This window comes from Camelus dromedarius, chromosome 16 (genome assembly GCF_036321535.1).
Source record: "Camelus dromedarius isolate mCamDro1 chromosome 16, mCamDro1.pat, whole genome shotgun sequence".
NCBI classification, from domain to species: domain Eukaryota; kingdom Metazoa; phylum Chordata; class Mammalia; order Artiodactyla; family Camelidae; genus Camelus; species Camelus dromedarius.
Genome location: NC_087451.1, coordinates 39,463,089 through 39,480,136, shown reverse-complemented (window position 1 = coordinate 39,480,136; position 17,048 = coordinate 39,463,089). Strand labels below are relative to the sequence as shown.

Sequence of the window (17,048 nt, the reverse complement as noted above, 5' to 3'; positions counted from 1 at the left end):
AGATTAAAATGTCCCTGCTAAAAAAATAAAAATAAAATAAAATAAATAAATAAAATTTCTTTGCTAGAACGGTAGTAAGGGTACTACACTAATCAGAGCACTGTACTTAAAACTTACCTCTGTGGACACGTGATGTTCTTAACCTAGGAAGACAGGGACGGGATGGATGTATAAAAGGGGAAACAGTAAGAGTCAACACATACTGAGTGTTTTGTGCCAGGCACAGTTCTAAGTACTTTACAGGTATTGAATAAGTTACTTTTTGCAGCGCAGCTCTGGAGTAGGTACTATTTTTAATTTCACATGGGGAAGCTGAACTAGAGAGGTTAAGTATCTTTTCTGAGGTCACACAGCAATTGTAGAGTCAGGATGTAAACTCAGGCATTCTAGCTTCAGAACCATATTGTAGGTCTAATTAAATAATTAACAATTTTCAAAGTTATAAGAAAGTGTGAAAAATAATTTTTCATACATATTCCTATTATCTAGCATGAACTACTGTTAATATTTTGGCCTATTTGATTCCACTCGTCTATTCTTTGAAAATAGAATCCTTTCTTATATGTCATCCTGTCCCTATCTTCCTAGAAACAAGAACACTCAGGTATATACCAAGGGTAAGTTTATAAACAATGAAACATTCTCATTATTAAAAATTCAGACAATTCAGGAAAAGTTCAGGTAGCATTAGATGACCATCATTCTAAACATTTTTGTGCCAGGAGGGTAGATGGATAAAGACAAAGAAGGGATTATAGAGTAATGGTTACATTTGGAGGAGGCTTAGGGGGTGGTGAGGGGCTTCTGAGCTGCTGGTAATATTCTGTTTCGTGACCTGAGTAGCAGTTAAGTGGGAATACTCGCTTTGAAATAATTCTCAAGCAGGACACTAACTTCAATTAAAAAAGAATTTTAATGTGATTATACTTCTTATTTACTAACAACTATTAAATTTAAATAAAAGAAAAAATTACTGAAGTGAAACTGAAGAGGTTAAACATCAGGTGTTTCTTTACCGTAAGAAATATTTTTTATAAGATTCCTTCTAAGGTTGAGAAATAAACTGTTAAAATGTTGAATTTATTTTCATATTTTGGAAGTTTTGTCTTTAACTGTTTCAGTTTTAGACAGTTTCTATTGACTTTTTGATATGAAAGATAATGATTTTAATGCTCTCTACTTGTCATTTGATCATTTTTTTCATTGTCCAGGTATAGCTGTAATGTGTAAATTTTCATATTTGAGAACAAGTACTTTACCTGCCTTTATATTTGAATGGTATCCTGAGCCACACTTTTTTTCTGAGTGCAAGTTTGTAGACATTATTCCATTCCTTTTGCATTGGGGATCAATAGAGTGCTTTGACAAATTTTTTTTAAAAAAGCAAAACACGGAGAATAGGGGGAGGGTATAGCTCAGTGGCAGAGTGCATGACTAGCATGCAGGATGTCCTGGGTTCAATCCCCAGTACCTCCATTAAAAAAAAATAATAGTAAACCTAATTACCTACTCCCTCCAAAAAAAAACCATGGAGAACAAAGGGACTTTGCTCTGTGCTATAGGTCCTCCCTTCCCTTCGCACCCCAAATCTTACTATTTTTGTGTCATTTTTGTATCTTTTTCAAATCAACTCTCTTCTCTTTTTAACAGGAACCAGATAATAGAGCTTGCTTAACTTCCAAGTTGCCTAAAGATAGCAAGCAGGAAATATGTCCAGCCCAGGTCCAAGGCCCTAGGACAAGGAAGCTTCCCAAAGGAAAAAGGTAACATTACTGTAGGCTTCAATGTTTATAATCTGTTTGCAAAGAGATTTGAAGAGTTAAGGATATACTCTCCAAATTTAGCTATGAGAATAGTATGAAATATTTGGTAAAGCACGTATTATAGTTGTTTTGAACTTAGTAATGTACTCTTGTCTACTTAAATGTCACATGGTCACTTTTATTACAGATATGAAAACAGAGCTGCAGTCTCATCCTGGGATTTGCCTTTCTCCCAGAGGGCAGGAGAAAGGTTAACAGAACAAGAATTACATGCTGTATCAGAGAAACTATCTCAGCGCCTCTCTGAACTAGATTGGGCAAGTCTTGTTTTTTTAAATCTGTACTGAGATTGCCGTAGTTGGTGAGCATTTAAGTGATTTTCATTTGAAGGTGAAAGCTAAGCTAAGGTACTAGAAAGTTAGTTGTGTCTTAGTTACTGTGAAAGTCTTCTGTAAGTCAAGCAGGTAGAACATAGGATGAGAAATGATCTCCCTAGCCTTTTATGATATGACCAAATTTGGTACAGATTTATGCAAGTTTTTATAGAATTCTGATGAAAACTGAATCATTTAACATAAATGATCACATCAAATCATTTCTATTTAGATAATATCTGTATAGTTTCCCTTTGTCACTAAAGACAGATTTGGTATAAAATTAGATGGCTGGCTGACTTTCACAAAGTACAATACCATAGTTTGGGGGATATCATTGAAAAAATGTATTAAATCCCTATGTGACTTACTCTTAAGTTTATTACTCTGAATAGTTCGTGGCACTGATATATATCATCTTCTTAAAACTATGCATAAGCATCTAAAAACTTGTATCTAAACGTATGCCTAATTATCAGAGAAAGCTTTTAAAAGGTTTTATCAGTCTACTTCCAATATGCATTCTGCTGAAATCAATGAAAGTTGATAAAAATAATTTTCTCAATAGATGTTAAAAAGTGCCCTGGGTGATCAAATTAAAGAAAAGGCTGGCTATGAAGAGGAGAATACTGTAAATGAAGAGGTGGAGAGTGGAGACGATGAGACGCTTTCTCAGCATAGTGACAGCATCATGGAGTGTGGGCCGAAGAAGCGGAGGCCAGGTACCTGCCTCAGGCCACGATGAGGACGTCCCTGGGAACCACTTACTTAGCCACTTTGATCTAATGACTGGCTTTCCCATTTTAAGTATTTCAGAAATACAAGAAAGCATCAGAAATAATATCAAATACTGGTACTGTTACCATCTAGAAGTAGCAGATGTTATGTTTGCTTTATACCTTTTGTTTGATATAGTTCATATGCTTATTTTGTTGCTTGACTTTGGGTATCATTTCCTTATTTTTTGTTTGTTTTGGTTTGGGGGGATAATTAGGTTTGTTTGTTTGTTTGTTTGTTTAAATAGAGGTACTAGGGATTGAATCCAGAGCATGCTAAGCACATGCTCTACCACTGAGCTGTACCCTTCCCCGTCATATCCTTATTTTTTAATACAGGCATTTATTGCTATGAACGTCCCTCTTAGAACTGTTTTTGCTGCATCCCATAAGTTTTGGTATTGTATTTCCATTTTCATTTTTCTCAAGATTTAAAAAATTTCTTCTTTGACCCACTGGTTGGTCAGTAGGATACTGCTTAATCTCTATATAGTTGTGAATTTCCCAGTTTCTTCTTGTGATTGATTCCTAGTTTCTTACCATCGTGGACAGAAAAGATGCTTGATAGGATTTTAGTCATTTTAAATTTTCAGAGACTTGTTTTGTGGCCGACTTGTTTTGTGGCCTAACATATGATCTGTCCCAGAGAATATTTTGTGTGTGTTTGAGAAGGATGTATATTCTGCTGCTTTGGGATACAGTGTTCTTTAAATGTCTGTTATCTGGACTGACATGTAATTTAAGTCCAGTATTTCCTTATTGATCTCTTGTCAGGATGATCTGTCCACTGTTGAAAGTGAGGTACTTAAGTCCCCTACCTTTATTGTACTGTTATTTCTCCCTTTAGGTCTGTTAATATTTGCTTTATATATTTAGGTGTTCTTATGTTGGGTACAAAAAACTTACAAACATTATATTCTATTTATGAATTGACCCTTTTATCATTATGTAATGACCTTTGTCCCTTGTTACGGTCCTGGTCTTAAAATCTGCTTTGTCTGACAGAAGTATAGCTACCCAACTTTCTTTTGGTTTCCATTTGCATAGAATATCTTTTTCCACCCCTTCACTTTCAGTTTGTGTCTTTAAAGGTAAAGTGAGTCTCTTACAGGCAGCATATAATTGGGTCTTTTTTTTTTTTTTAATCCAGTCGGCTACTGTGCCTTTGGCCCATTTAATTATTTACTGATAGGTATGGACTTAGTGTTGCCATTTTGTTGTTTTCTGGCTGTTTTGTAATTCCTTTGTTCCTTTCTTCTTCTCTTGCTCTTTTCCTTTGTGATTTGATGATTTTCTCTTAAGGTACGCTTGGATTCCTTTCTCTCTATGTTTTGTGTATCTGTTACAGGTTTTTGCTAAGTGGTTACCCATAAGGCTTATATAAAACATTTATAACAGTCTGTTTTAAGCTAATAACTTAAGTTCTAATGCATACTGATGTTCTACATTACTCTCCCATCACATTTTATGTTTTTGATGTCACAGTTTACATTTTTCCCTTGTGTATCCATTAACAAATTATTGTACTTATAGTTTGACTACTTTTAACTTTCGTACTAGATTTCGTATGTTATATACCCACCATCATTACAGTAGTATTCTGAATTCAACTGTTCATCTTTACCAATGAGATTTATACTTCCGTATGTTTTCCCGTTACTAATTAGCACCTTTTCAGTGCAGTGTGCAGAAGTCCCTTTAATATTTGATGTAAAGCTGTTCTAATATCGATGAACTCCTTCATTCAGCTTTTTGCTGTCTGGAAAGCTCTTTCTCTCTCCTTTAATTCTGAAGGACAGCTTTGCTGGGTAGAGTATTTTTCAAATCTGACTCAGGTAATTTCTAGGAACCCTCAGCCAGTAACCTACATGTTTCCCTTACTATACACATGTATGTGGTACCACATTTTGATAACACATTGTAAGTTAAAATGTTATTTAAATTGGGTCTTCAGTTTCTGAAGAAGAGTACATTGTGGACATAGTAAAATGTTATAAAAATATCATTTAAAATAGATTGTGCAACTCAGTTTTCTTTAACATGTTAGAATTCTAAATTAATTTGAAAGATTTGAGTTAAAAGAGTGAAAAGGAAGATTAAAATTAGACATTTGAATTCCCTGGGAAAATTTATATAGAAAGGTTAACTTCCTTGACTTATATTGAATTATTCACTTTTTCAAAAAGGCATGGAGTTCCCCTCTTCACAACTAGCAGATACCCAAGCATATCTATAGACAATGGAACATAAAAAGGTTTGTGGAGAGAAGTAATTTGTCAGGTATCTTAGGCAGTGTGAAATAAGCTAGATCACTAAGTAGGAAAGAACAGAACTGCCTAAAAATGCTGAACTACATTAACTTTTGCTTATAAGCATGCTGCTCTGTAAGAATAAGGTATGTTACATGCTTACATCCCCTCCTTGGGACCTAGATAGGTAAAGGAATAGCAGACGTAGCTCAGATGGGTTAACGTTTGTCTCTGCCTCCACCAACAGGGGTACTTAGTATATATGTGTGTGTGTGTGTATGTATATATATATATATATATATATATATAAAAAAAATATATATATACATACACACATAAACTATATATATAATATATATATAAAAAACGCCTTTCTGTGCAGCAGGCATTCCACATGTTGCTCTGTTTTTCAACCCGAAGTCTAATATAGAACCATAGTACTTCTTTGAGACATTTTTGAGTATAACTGTGTGCATTTGTCTGTTTGCTTAGTATGACTAAACATACAAACAGAAATTAGTTACAGAACAGAGTACATTTAGCACATTCACAGTCTCTTAGGATTTGGTAAAAACCAACTATTTGGTTGCCAACTTAACATTTCTGGCTCTTAGACCTAATGGTACGTGTCTCTTTTGTGTTGTAGGACTTGCCATACGTAGAAAGCCACCCTCCAGATCTCATTCACTCTCTCCATCTCCAGTTAACAAAAACAAACAGTTCCAAATGGAGAGGAAAAGGCAGCGAAAGCCAAAAGAAACAGATATCCGCCGGTTCCAAGCAAAGGTACGTCCCATCTCATGACTGCCATTGGGCAGCAGGCGTTACCATTTACCTTCAGCCAAATGCTACAGTGAACATGCTGTAGCATGTTGATTAAAGGCTTAAAATGCATTTCACATTCTTGAGCTGAGTGGATGATAAAATTATGTGACAGCTTTTATGTCCCCCATTAGGGAACATAAAACTTCCACTCGTGAAGCTCTAAGAAGAGTAACCTTGTCAGAGATAGCCTAGTACTCCAGTGGATTAAGAAGAAGTAGATCAACGTAGGCTGATATTTTCAGAGAGAACTTTAGAAATGAGGAGAATTTGAGGTGAATTACATGTGACTCACCAGCTGAGATCCAGATAGGATCAAAGTGCCCAAGACAAAAATGAGAGGGAGTTGGGATTCAAGGAGATTTATGATTACTGAGGAAGACTTTCTGCTTGAAAATAGGGATCCTAAAATGCAGCATGAATTTAGAATACCTAAATTGTTTGCTATAGTATGTTTTATAACATTGGTGAAATTGGTAAAAAACTGAAACCAATTCAGGTATCTTATACTAACATGTTTCATACTCAGTATGTAACTTAGCTTGCACCTTCCACTCAGGGGGATAGCAAAACATTTCAAAAACTGTGAGAACAGAAAAATACATTATGAGGGGAGAAGGGTATATAGCTTAGCAGTAGAGTGCATGCCTAGCGTGCACAAGGTCCTGGGTTCAATTTCCAGGACCTCTGTCTAAATAAACAAACCTAAATTACTTCCCCCCATTAAAAAAAAATTATATAGTTTTATGTCCCAATTACATATCTGCTAAGTAATGTATATTTATGATATATAGCCTGAAAAGAACTTTAAAAAAAAGTAGAATAGCATAATCTTGGGTGAATTTTTTTTCCTTCATTTTCATTTGTATGTTTTTAATAACTATAATATCACATGGCCTTTTCTCCTCTAGGCCATAACTGAAGCATTTGAAAAGGAACTAAGAAGAAATAGAGTTCAAGAGAATATTGGACCTCAAAGAATAAATGAGGAGGAGGAAACAGTGGGTAAAAGTCTCTACTGTAATAAATGCCATTTGATCAGATCACTGGAAAGTATAGAAATAATCTTTTTAAAAGGAAAAAACAACAGGGCCTTAATAATCATTACCCCCTTAGAAAAAGGCAGAATTTCATTTCACGATGTGGGATTTTCTTTTATTCATAGGGTAGCCAAGTTGCTAAAATGTGGCAAGACATGGTACCAAGGAATACTAGCATTTTTTGTTCCTGCCGAAAACTTCCATCTGTTTTTAAGAGGTTCTATTGCTTCACATTTCACCAAGGCTTTAAAAGATAGTCTAGGCTCAAAAGTTAAAGGGGAGAAGTAAGAAGACAGGAAATCCCAGTTCTGTGCCTGGTTGGAAGAAACCCAAAGCATAAGTTTTCATTACCTTTTAAAGAATACTTACAGAAACTAAATGAAAGTATGGGGAAAATGCTTATGCTAAAATGTTCATAAGCAAAACAGGATATAAAATACAGTATGGGTATTACTAAACATTGTTTAAGAACTTTTAAAATCTACATGAAGAAAGTTGTCAAAGAAGCAAGTACATCAAAACATTATTAGAAGTTGTATTTAGGGTGTGGGACTATGCTAACTATGAAACAGGAAAAAGATTCAGTGCTTTTTCAAATTCCAAGGGATGCCAGAAACCAAAAGATGCATTTAACTTAGAGTAGGTAAATACTAACCAGATTTTAGAAGTTCGAAGTGCAGTGGTTTGGCTGGGGATTATGTTAGCTATTTTTGTCAATATGTAATGTTTAAGATGATGCATGGAAGAGTTATTAGACTTCTCTCATTTCTATTCTGTTTTATATCTGCTTCTAAGGAAAAAATATACAGAGAAACTTTTCATAAAGGAACTCCAAAACGTAGTCAGCCCTGGAAGATTTACTCTAAAAAAACCACAACTCCAAGTCCAAGAGGTGGCTTGCCAAAGCCAAATAAAGCAGCTCCAAGTAAGAACCACAAAATTGTACTTTATGGAAAACTGGCATCCTTTGAAAGTGTGTGCTGCATTCCAAGGACACAGCACTGAAAACTAACATCCACCAGTTAGCTGGAGAAAGTTCTTGCTTTTATCACTGCCATATGCTAGATTTCTGTAAAGAGAGATAAAACTCTTAAATAAGGCATTTATTTAAAACTCTTAAATATGCACCAATATATTGGCATCAAAGGAATGCTAGGGGCTGTGACCTGCTGCTCCAGCTTTAGCTTCTCTCTGCTCACTCATGCTGGTTGCCTTTTCTTTGTTTCTGGGAAATTGGTAGAACCAAAGGGATGCTCCAAAGGAAGCAGAAGGCCTGTCCAGCTCTTGGTATATTGACAGTTGGCACCAGGGTGCAGTTTAAAAGACTCCTGGCCTTCTAACTACATCCCATCAGACAGAGACTTTACCTCCCAGGAGGGCTGAGAAGTCTGACCACACACACAGCATCTACCCCAGGCACTGAGTCAGCTGAGCAGTCAGGACGGACTTCACAAGGCCAGCATGTCATCAGTCAGAACTGTGGAGCTTATTTTCATTCTTACTAGGAGTTGGCTTATTCCAATCAAAGAAGGAATGCAAAAGTAGTAACATACTTCTAGAATTGTTCTTTTCAGGCTCAGAGCCACATCAGTTAGATAAGTTTTGATCTACCAGGAAGGTGAGATGGTATTTCTTCTTAAAAACTGTCAGCAAGTTTCTTGGATTAAGAGCATCTTTTTTTTTTTTTTTTTTTTTTTACCTTGCAGTGAAAGTGAATGAACACAGTCTCCTGCCCCTGATGTTGGAGCAGTTTCCATTTCTCTCTGTTTCTGGCCAAACACTAAGCAAAATGTGGAAACAGCAAATTGCACAGATTGAACAGCTCAAAAAAGATGCACATAGAGAAAATCAATCAAAGAAGAAACTCCAGGATGAAGTAAGTTAACTGTCAATTAAGCCTAGGAATATAAACCAGGAAGGGGCAGAGCTTATCCTTGAGAATCTAGTGAATAGCATTATTAATCTTCTCTTCTGTCCCACCTACAGATAGAAGAAGCCTTGAGGAGGCATGACCTCCTCACTGCACTTGTCAAGAAAGAATATGAACATAACAGGAGACTGGTAGGTCAAGAGCAAGTTGGGTATTGTAATTTTGAATTTGTAAGTAATATCATTAACTTTTATTTGTACCAGCTGGGCAATAATCCTACCGACTCTTACCTCTAACACTGATCTGTGGAAGCATTTGTCTTTAACCAATATTGATGAAGGGGGAGGGTGCCTGGTGTTTTGTATCCACAGTTTCATTTGGTCTTTATAGTAACAGAGATTTTCTATGAAATGAAAACCTGAGGTCTTGAGATGTTAATTTGCCCTGGGTCCCACTGTAATCAGCAAAGGCAAGGTTGAGATTTTAATTTAGGTCTATCTCTATGGCCTCTTTGAGGTACCAGGTGGTTATAACTTAGTGGTTTTTTGTTCTCTCCCATCTTTCTTAGATCCCAAATAGAGAGCTGAGGTGGTTTATGGCTCCAGTAAATTTGGATTGAGAATCCTACATAGTATGTTATCCTCTGAGAATCATGGAGAGGACAGAGGTCAAAGACAATGAGCCTGAGGAAAAGATTGAGTATAGAGATAAGCAAAGAAAACTGTAACCCTCAACAGTTCCAGAGAAAGAAGGGGAAGCCATCTGAGGAACTGCATGTGGGACTTTGGTGTTGGGGAAAGGAAAACACCTAGTTGAAGGCTTCATGTACAGGACTTCATTTCATCCTCACTACCTTAAGATAGTGTTTCATTTCCTTAGTTTTGACATAAATGCCCTTGTTAACCCAAGCTTTGCTTGAAAGTCTTGTAGAGTGCCAGTTTGCTACTCCTTTTAAGCTAGCACCTGGGCATGGCTTAGGCAACCCCTGGTGTAACTGGGAGGTGAGATTCTCAGTTCCACAAGGATCATTGCTGCTCTCTGCAGCAGTGGGGGTTCATTGGGGCAGCTCTTGTGACTGAGGTAACGAATCTACCAAACACTGGCTTCTGGGGGCTGACAGTCCTTTTTACACACTCTGTGCCTAGCTTACTGCCTGAAGACATCATGGGGGGAGTGGGGACAGCTACTAGAGTCTGTCTTCTTCTTGTCCTTACCTCTTTTCCCCTTTCTTAGCAAGACTTCAAGGATCGCATTCATAGACAGAAGGTGACCCAGTCAAAGATAAAAGAAAATCGGCAGCAGATTGTTCGTGCCCGAAAATACTATGATGATTATAGAGTTCAGCTGCGTTCAAAAATGATGCGAATGAGGACCCGAGAAGAAATGGTAACTATGGCTTTTCTTTCCAGCCCTGTTAAGAAGGTAAAATTTATCTGTTACCTTTTAGGACCACCTTCTTTGTTGTGACTCTTGTCCCAGTTTGAATCCAAAATCCAAATGCAAGTCCTAAATGCTGGCTGAATTCTGACTTGTCCACACCTCATTTTACTAGCCCCATAGTACATGCTAGTCTGTTCTCCATCTCTGCTGCTCTTGTCTTAATGTGAGATCTTAATTCCCTCTGACTTCCTGAATGTAGGTATTTTTCCAAGACAACTGCTTTAGGGGTTTGTGAGCATGTTATAAGAGACAGGAATTTAAAATGTGATTAGATGACCTAGGATTCCACATAAAATCAGGAAAATAATGTAGGACAGATGTACTGTGAGATCTTTCCACAAGGTATTTGCTGTCTCATCCTGATCAAGCTCAAATACTTAATCCTTTGGGATTCCAGACTGGCAATAAATTTCATCTCGAGTAAAACATTGAGGTGATTATACTTACAACTGGACTAAATACTCTGAGGTGGGTCGTACTGTTATCCTCGTTTCTGGAGGATACTGCCAAGGCTTTGAGAGGTTAAGTAACCTGACACTAAGGTAACACAGCTGGCTGGCTGATAAATGCATAGCTGTACTTTGATCAAGAAGCCTCACTAGTCAATGCAGGACAAGTGAGCATATCCAAATCCTTTGAATAATTTGTTTTCCTGTGGCCTAGTTACCACATCGCCCTCAGTCATGTACACGTGTAGGTGCAGCATTTGTTTCTACTTTGGGGTTCTTGTCCTGAATACGTGGGTGCTTGAGAATTCTTTTCTAAAAGCAGTAAAGAATCTTTGGGATAGAGGAAAAGATGCTGAACACCATTAGTCAGTAGCGAAATACAAATCAGAACCACAATGAAATTCTCACCCAATAGGGTGGCTAAAATAAAGACAAGTGTCGGTGGGGATATGGAGAAGCTGGAACCCTCATGCAGGGCTGGTAGGGTTGTAAAATGGTGCAGCCACTTTGGAACACAAGCTGGAAGTTCCTCAAGGTTAAAGATGTGACTCAGCAGTATCACTCACATGTTCAGAGCAGCGTATTCATAATAGCCATATTTATAAAATGTCCACCAGTTGATGAATGGATAAACAAAATGTGATACATCCATATAATAGAGTATTATTTGTCAATAGAAAGTACTTTAGTATTGATTCAGGCTACCATATAGATGAACTTTGAAAACGTTATGCCAAGTGAAAGAAGCCAGATACAAAAGGCCACATACTATGTGATAACGATTTACATGAAATGTCCAGAACAGGCAACTCCGTGGGCACAGACGGTAGGTGAGTGGTTGCCGGCGGGGGTAGTGGGGAGTATTCGCTAATGGTTATGGGGTTTCTTTTTGGAATGAAGAAAATGTTCCAGAATTAGTGGTGGTTGTTGCACAACTCTGCATATACTAAAATCTACTAATTTATACATCTTAAAAGGGTGAATTTTATGGTATGTGGATTATATCTCAATAAAGCTGTTACTTTAAAAAATCTCTCTGAAATAACAATCAATCAGTATATATACCTCCACCTGAGCAAAATTATATTCCTCCATGGAAGTTCAGCGTAACTTTATTTTTCTGACTAAATAACTGACAGATATTTAAGAAACTGTTTGAAGAAGGTTTACAGATTCAAAAGCAAAGATTACGAGACCTAAGAAACTATGCCAGAGAAAAGCGAGATGAACAAAAGAGGCAGCACCAGAACGAACTGGACTCAATGGAGAACTACTATAAAGACCAGGTGGGCTCACTGCTGCTAGTTCACATTCTAATGTGCTTAGTCCTGACCTCCCTGTGTCAAACGTCAGCTTAGTCTGTTGAACAATAAACCTCCACATATTAACTCAGAACTTGTCGCTATACAGATTAGACTGGCCCCATTTTCAAGACTGAAATTTAAGATAAAATAGGCTAGTGCTTGACCATAGTAGAGAATCTATATTGCCCTGTTTCCTTTGAAATAAAGATTTTTAAGCCTGTGAACTAATTAGGTCTAAGAATTGTTATATTTGGACTATAGACAAATGTAAGATTTGGTTTTTTTCCTTCCCTGTAACAGTTTTCATTACTGGCAGAAGCCATATCACAGGAACGTCAAGAACTCAAAGCCAGAGAGAAATCCCAGGCCCAGGTAATAATTAACAGGCTAGAAATCATTTATTTACATTTTGAAGAAATAGAAAACAACTGAATTACACTTTGCAAGGGGAATGGAGAGGAGACTGATTAGATCCACTTACAATTCAGAACATTTGTTCTGTGATTTTTACTTTACCTGTTCGGGTCTTTGGAAGAGCTGCTGCTAAATTATTAAAATTATTGCAGAAGCTTGATGAGCAGGAAAGTGGAGAGGGAATAAAAATAGATGAGGGATCAGTGTTGTGAATAGCAGGATGACATGAATTCTCTTTTAGATGTTACATAAGGTGAAGAGGGAGCTGAGATCTAAGATGGAGAAGGAGATTCAGCAACTGCAGTACATGATCACGCAGAGTGACGACGATGCTTTCTTCCGGGAACTGGAAGCCGAACGCTTTAAATCTCGGCTTCATCTGGCTTCCTTTCAGTACAGTATAAATCCCTTCCTGTGAGGCCAGACTTCGAAAGTGAGGGCTTCACCAGGGCAGAGCTAGAATCGAGCCAGTAAACAATCTAAACCAGAAGAATCATTTCTAAATGACTTACCTATATATTCATTCCAATACTTTTTATGAAATAACTTTTTAAATAAAAATTGGGTTTTTTCTAAAAGTATACTGCTTTTGAATTTATGACCTAAAAGTTTAAAAGGAGTTGACTAAAAGTGCAATTAACAAGCTCTGATTGAGCAACCAGCTCCTGAAGCCTTTTGCTCTAGGTGAACAGAAGACAGTAAAACACAGCAGTTGAGGACCAAGAAAAGAAAAAAAAGAAAGAAAAAATCTCTAATTCAGAAAAGGGCAAACGTGTGGGCTTGTCATTAGGGTTGGAATTAGAGTTAAAGGTACGGCGGTAAACCTGTGTGGCTCTCTCACATGGAAGCTGGAAGATGAGAATTTGTGCATTATGGCTTCTGTCAGTTGGGAGAGGCAGCAGGTTTAAGGCCAGGCAGTGTGTGTATGCAAAAGAGTATTAGTGATTTCAGGTGGGAGGACGCACAGTGGACTTGAAGTAGGCGAGAGTACACCAACCCTCTTTCTGGTGTTGGGGCAGATGAAGGAAAAGACCCACTCAGGGGTGGTGGCATTTCTGGAGTGGAGGGCTTCGGTGAAGGCCAGGAGCTAGAGGAGGGCGTCAGAGCAGTTGAGGATACAGGAACTTTACTGATCAAAGCCAGAGAACGGCAGAAGGCACCAGGAAAGGTTTGGAAGTGTAGTGCTCTACACTAGGGCATGTACAGAGCGGCATGTATGAACAATGACAGAGGTCAGGAGGCATGATGGGGTGGGATCTGATTATCCTGGAGAAAAGAGCAGGCAACTGAGTGGTCCAGTGCTGTGGTCCCAACTGCTGCCCTCTTGGAATGGCAGGTGACAGTGTAGGGCCTCTGGGCACACAGGGGCTTCCCTGGGTTAAAGACTTGGTGGATCAGTGAAATTCAGAGAATCATGAGGAGAGACACACGGACAGCTGCAATACATACATATGCAGAGAGAGTGAGTGTGTGTGTGTGTGTGTGTACAACTCAATGGAAAGGACAGGAAAAATGCACAAGATGAGGCTAGATATGCATGAGCTAGAACATAAGTTCTAAAATGTTACAAAAATGATAACATCTATATAGAAAGATACACACAATATATCCTTGAGTTAAACTAGCAAGTCTTATCTGTACAGTGTGATGCTATTTTATTTTAAAAGCTGTGGTATGACTGGGTATCATATATAATGCAACATAATCAATACAATATAGAAAAGGTCTTGAAAAAGTCCCCCAATTAATAGCAGGTGTGACTCTGAGTGGTAAATTACATAAACATTCACTCTGCTTAATATACTCCACTATTTGAATTTGTTATAAAGGCATCATTATGCTTATTTAATTTCTTAAAAATGTTTTAAAAGGACTCTGAAGTTGCTAATTCTGCCAGCTCTTTACCAAACTAAGTAACTAGGAATAACCAAAAAGAATGGGTGAAGGAATTTACTAGGAAAGGGATGGGATTGCTAAGCAGAGATCAAAGAATAGGAGAGGAGACAAAAATAAAAGATGCAGCATATTTTCAGAAAATAGAAAGCAAATGAAGTGGTAACTCAGCAAATGGGGGATGTTGTGACAACTGCCTGTAGAGAGGGAATCATATGTGAAGCCAGTCTGCCCAGAAGAACACAGGAAAAACTCATCATAATCACACATTTGAAAAGTTCAGAACTATAACTGTATCGGGGGCTGGGGTGGAAGGGTGACAGAATAAGGTGGTTGGTGTGAGCTCAATTTTTAAATAGTCTTTTCTGGGGAGGTTGGGGGGCTATGTCCAGAATTCCTGTAGAGCGCTGTCACTATATAATTTAGAAATGTGGGAATAAATATTAGAAGCGCTGACGGAAGATTTGGGAGTAGTGGCCTCTGGAAAGCAAGACCTAGGGATGAGAAAAAGGTTATGAACAGCCAACCCCCCCCCCAGTTTTAATGAGATATAACCAATGACATGCACCTTAAACTTACACAATTTTATATATCAGTGACTTGATAAATGCATATATTGCAAAATGATTACCATAAGTTTAGTTAACATCCATTACCTTACAGTCAGATTTTTTTCCTTGTAATGAGAACTTTTAAGATACTAAAGTTTGGGGTTTTTTAAAGCCTCTAAGTGATTTTTTTTTAACTATTATGTTTAGCTGTGTATATGCATTACTGTAACATATACTGTATATGTATATATTACCTATATTAATGTATGCATTACATGGAGCACTGGAGAATTAGCTGCTGCTTCTGCAACACACAGGAAGGAAAAGGAAGAACCAGGGTTGAGGTAATGCAGGAAAATAGAGCCTTCAGTGAAGGAACAAAGGATGTAGGGGAAATTTATTTGCAATGGAAAGAGGTATCGCATTGAAAAATAGCTAAGGGCAGAGGAGAAAGAGAAGGCAGGGCAGAGATGGTATCATTAAGAGAAATGGTATAAACAAAAGAAGGAATCCAAAATTGGGGCTTAAGCTGCAGCTTATAGAGGGATCTGTTAGATCCCAAATCTAGACATGCTGAAAACATGTTTTATCTGGCATTTCAAGTTATTTGAACCATTACCCAGAGAATTTGATAGATGTGACCAGTTTCTTCTTGTCTTAAAAACCATTAAACTTGAACTGCCTTTAAAACTTTGCCCCTGAAGAACAAAGCTGGAGGCATGAGGCTCCTTGGTTTCAAACTATATTACAAAGCTCTGTAGTATGGTCTTGGCATAAAGACGCACAGATCAATGGAACAGAACAGAGAGCCCAAAATAAACCCATGATGTGTGATCAATTAACTTACAAGTGAGCCAAGAATATACAATAGGGAAAGGACAGTCTCTTCAATAAGTAATTTTGGGAAAATTGAACAGTCACAGGTAGAAGAATGATGCTGGACCACTGTCTTACACCGTACACAAATAACTCAGAATGGATTTAAGACTTGAAGACCTGGAACCATAAAACTAGAAGAAAAACAAAAGTAGTTAAGCTCAGTGACATCAGTCTTGGTGATGATTTTTCTGGGGGGATCTGATATCAAAGCAAAAATCTGTAAGTAGTACTACATCAAACCAAAAGGTTTATGTACAGCAAAGGAAACATCAACAAAATGAAAAGGCAGCCACTCAATGGGAGAAAATATTTATGAAACAGTTGATAAGAGGTTAATATCCAAAATACATAAAGCACTCCTACAACTCAATAACAAACAATCCAATTATAAAATGGGCAGAGGAACTGAAGAGACTTTTTTCCCAGATACACGAAATGTCAACAGGTACGTGAAAAGGTGCTCAACATCAGTAATCAGGGAAATGCAAATCAGAACCATGAGATACCATCTCGTAACTGTTTGACTGGCTGTTACCAAAGAGACAAGAAATGAGCATTGACGAATATGCGGAGAAAAGGGAACTCTGTGCACTGGTGATGGGAATATAAATTGGTACAGCCACTATGGAGGCTCCTCAAAAATTTAAAAATAGAACTACCATATGACTCAGCAGTTTCACTTCTTGGTGTTTATCTGAAGAAAATGAAAACACTAACTGGAAAAGGCACCTGCACCCCATGTTCACTGAAGCATTACTTACAACAGCCAAGATACAAAAACCACCTGTGTCCATGGATGGATGGATGGAAGAAAATGTGATGTATATATACACAAAGGAATATTATTCAGCTATTTAAAAAAAAAAAAGGGAAATCTTGTCATTTGCAACAACATACATGATGGAACTTGAGGGCATTATGCTAAACAAAATGTGTCAGAGAAAGATAAATACCATATGGTCTCATATATGTACAATGTAAAGAAAAAACCCCCACAATACTGAGCTCGTAGATACAGAGAACAGACTGGTGGTTTTGCAAGAGGTGGAGAGTGGGCAAAATGGGTGAAGGGGGGCCAAAAGGTACAAAGGTTTAGTTATAAAATAGTTAATAATGTATTGCATATTTGAAAGTTGCTAAAAGGGATCTTAAAAGCCACAAGGAAAAATTTTTTAATTGTGTATGGTGATGGATGTTAACTAGACTAACTGGGCTGATCATTTT

General features: G+C 37.5%; 1 protein-coding gene across 3 annotated transcripts in view; it reads left to right on the top strand.

Annotated features, from left to right (window-relative positions):
- The window catches only part of CEP95 (centrosomal protein 95), a 31,846-nt gene extending 18,764 nt beyond the window's left edge, over positions 1 to 13,082 (top strand). For 2 of the 3 annotated variants that reach the window (XM_031468898.2, XM_010983978.3), the window contains 12 exons: positions 1,651 to 1,763; positions 1,951 to 2,080; positions 2,706 to 2,859; positions 5,809 to 5,948; positions 6,896 to 6,985; positions 7,820 to 7,949; positions 8,731 to 8,900; positions 9,011 to 9,085; positions 10,128 to 10,280; positions 11,923 to 12,069; positions 12,388 to 12,459; positions 12,743 to 13,082. In XM_031468898.2, coding sequence (XP_031324758.1) covers positions 1,651 to 1,763; positions 1,951 to 2,080; positions 2,706 to 2,859; positions 5,809 to 5,948; positions 6,896 to 6,985; positions 7,820 to 7,949; positions 8,731 to 8,900; positions 9,011 to 9,085; positions 10,128 to 10,280; positions 11,923 to 12,069; positions 12,388 to 12,459; positions 12,743 to 12,919 — 1,551 coding nt within the window. In that variant the 3' untranslated portion in view covers positions 12,920 to 13,082. Of the gene's footprint in view, positions 1 to 1,650; positions 1,764 to 1,950; positions 2,081 to 2,705; positions 2,860 to 5,808; positions 5,949 to 6,895; positions 6,990 to 7,819; positions 7,950 to 8,730; positions 8,901 to 9,010; positions 9,086 to 10,127; positions 10,281 to 11,922; positions 12,070 to 12,387; positions 12,460 to 12,742 lie in introns of all 3 variants that reach the window. The other variant, XM_010983979.3, reaches the window with a different exon arrangement.
- The last annotated feature ends 3,966 nt before the right edge of the window (positions 13,083 to 17,048 follow it).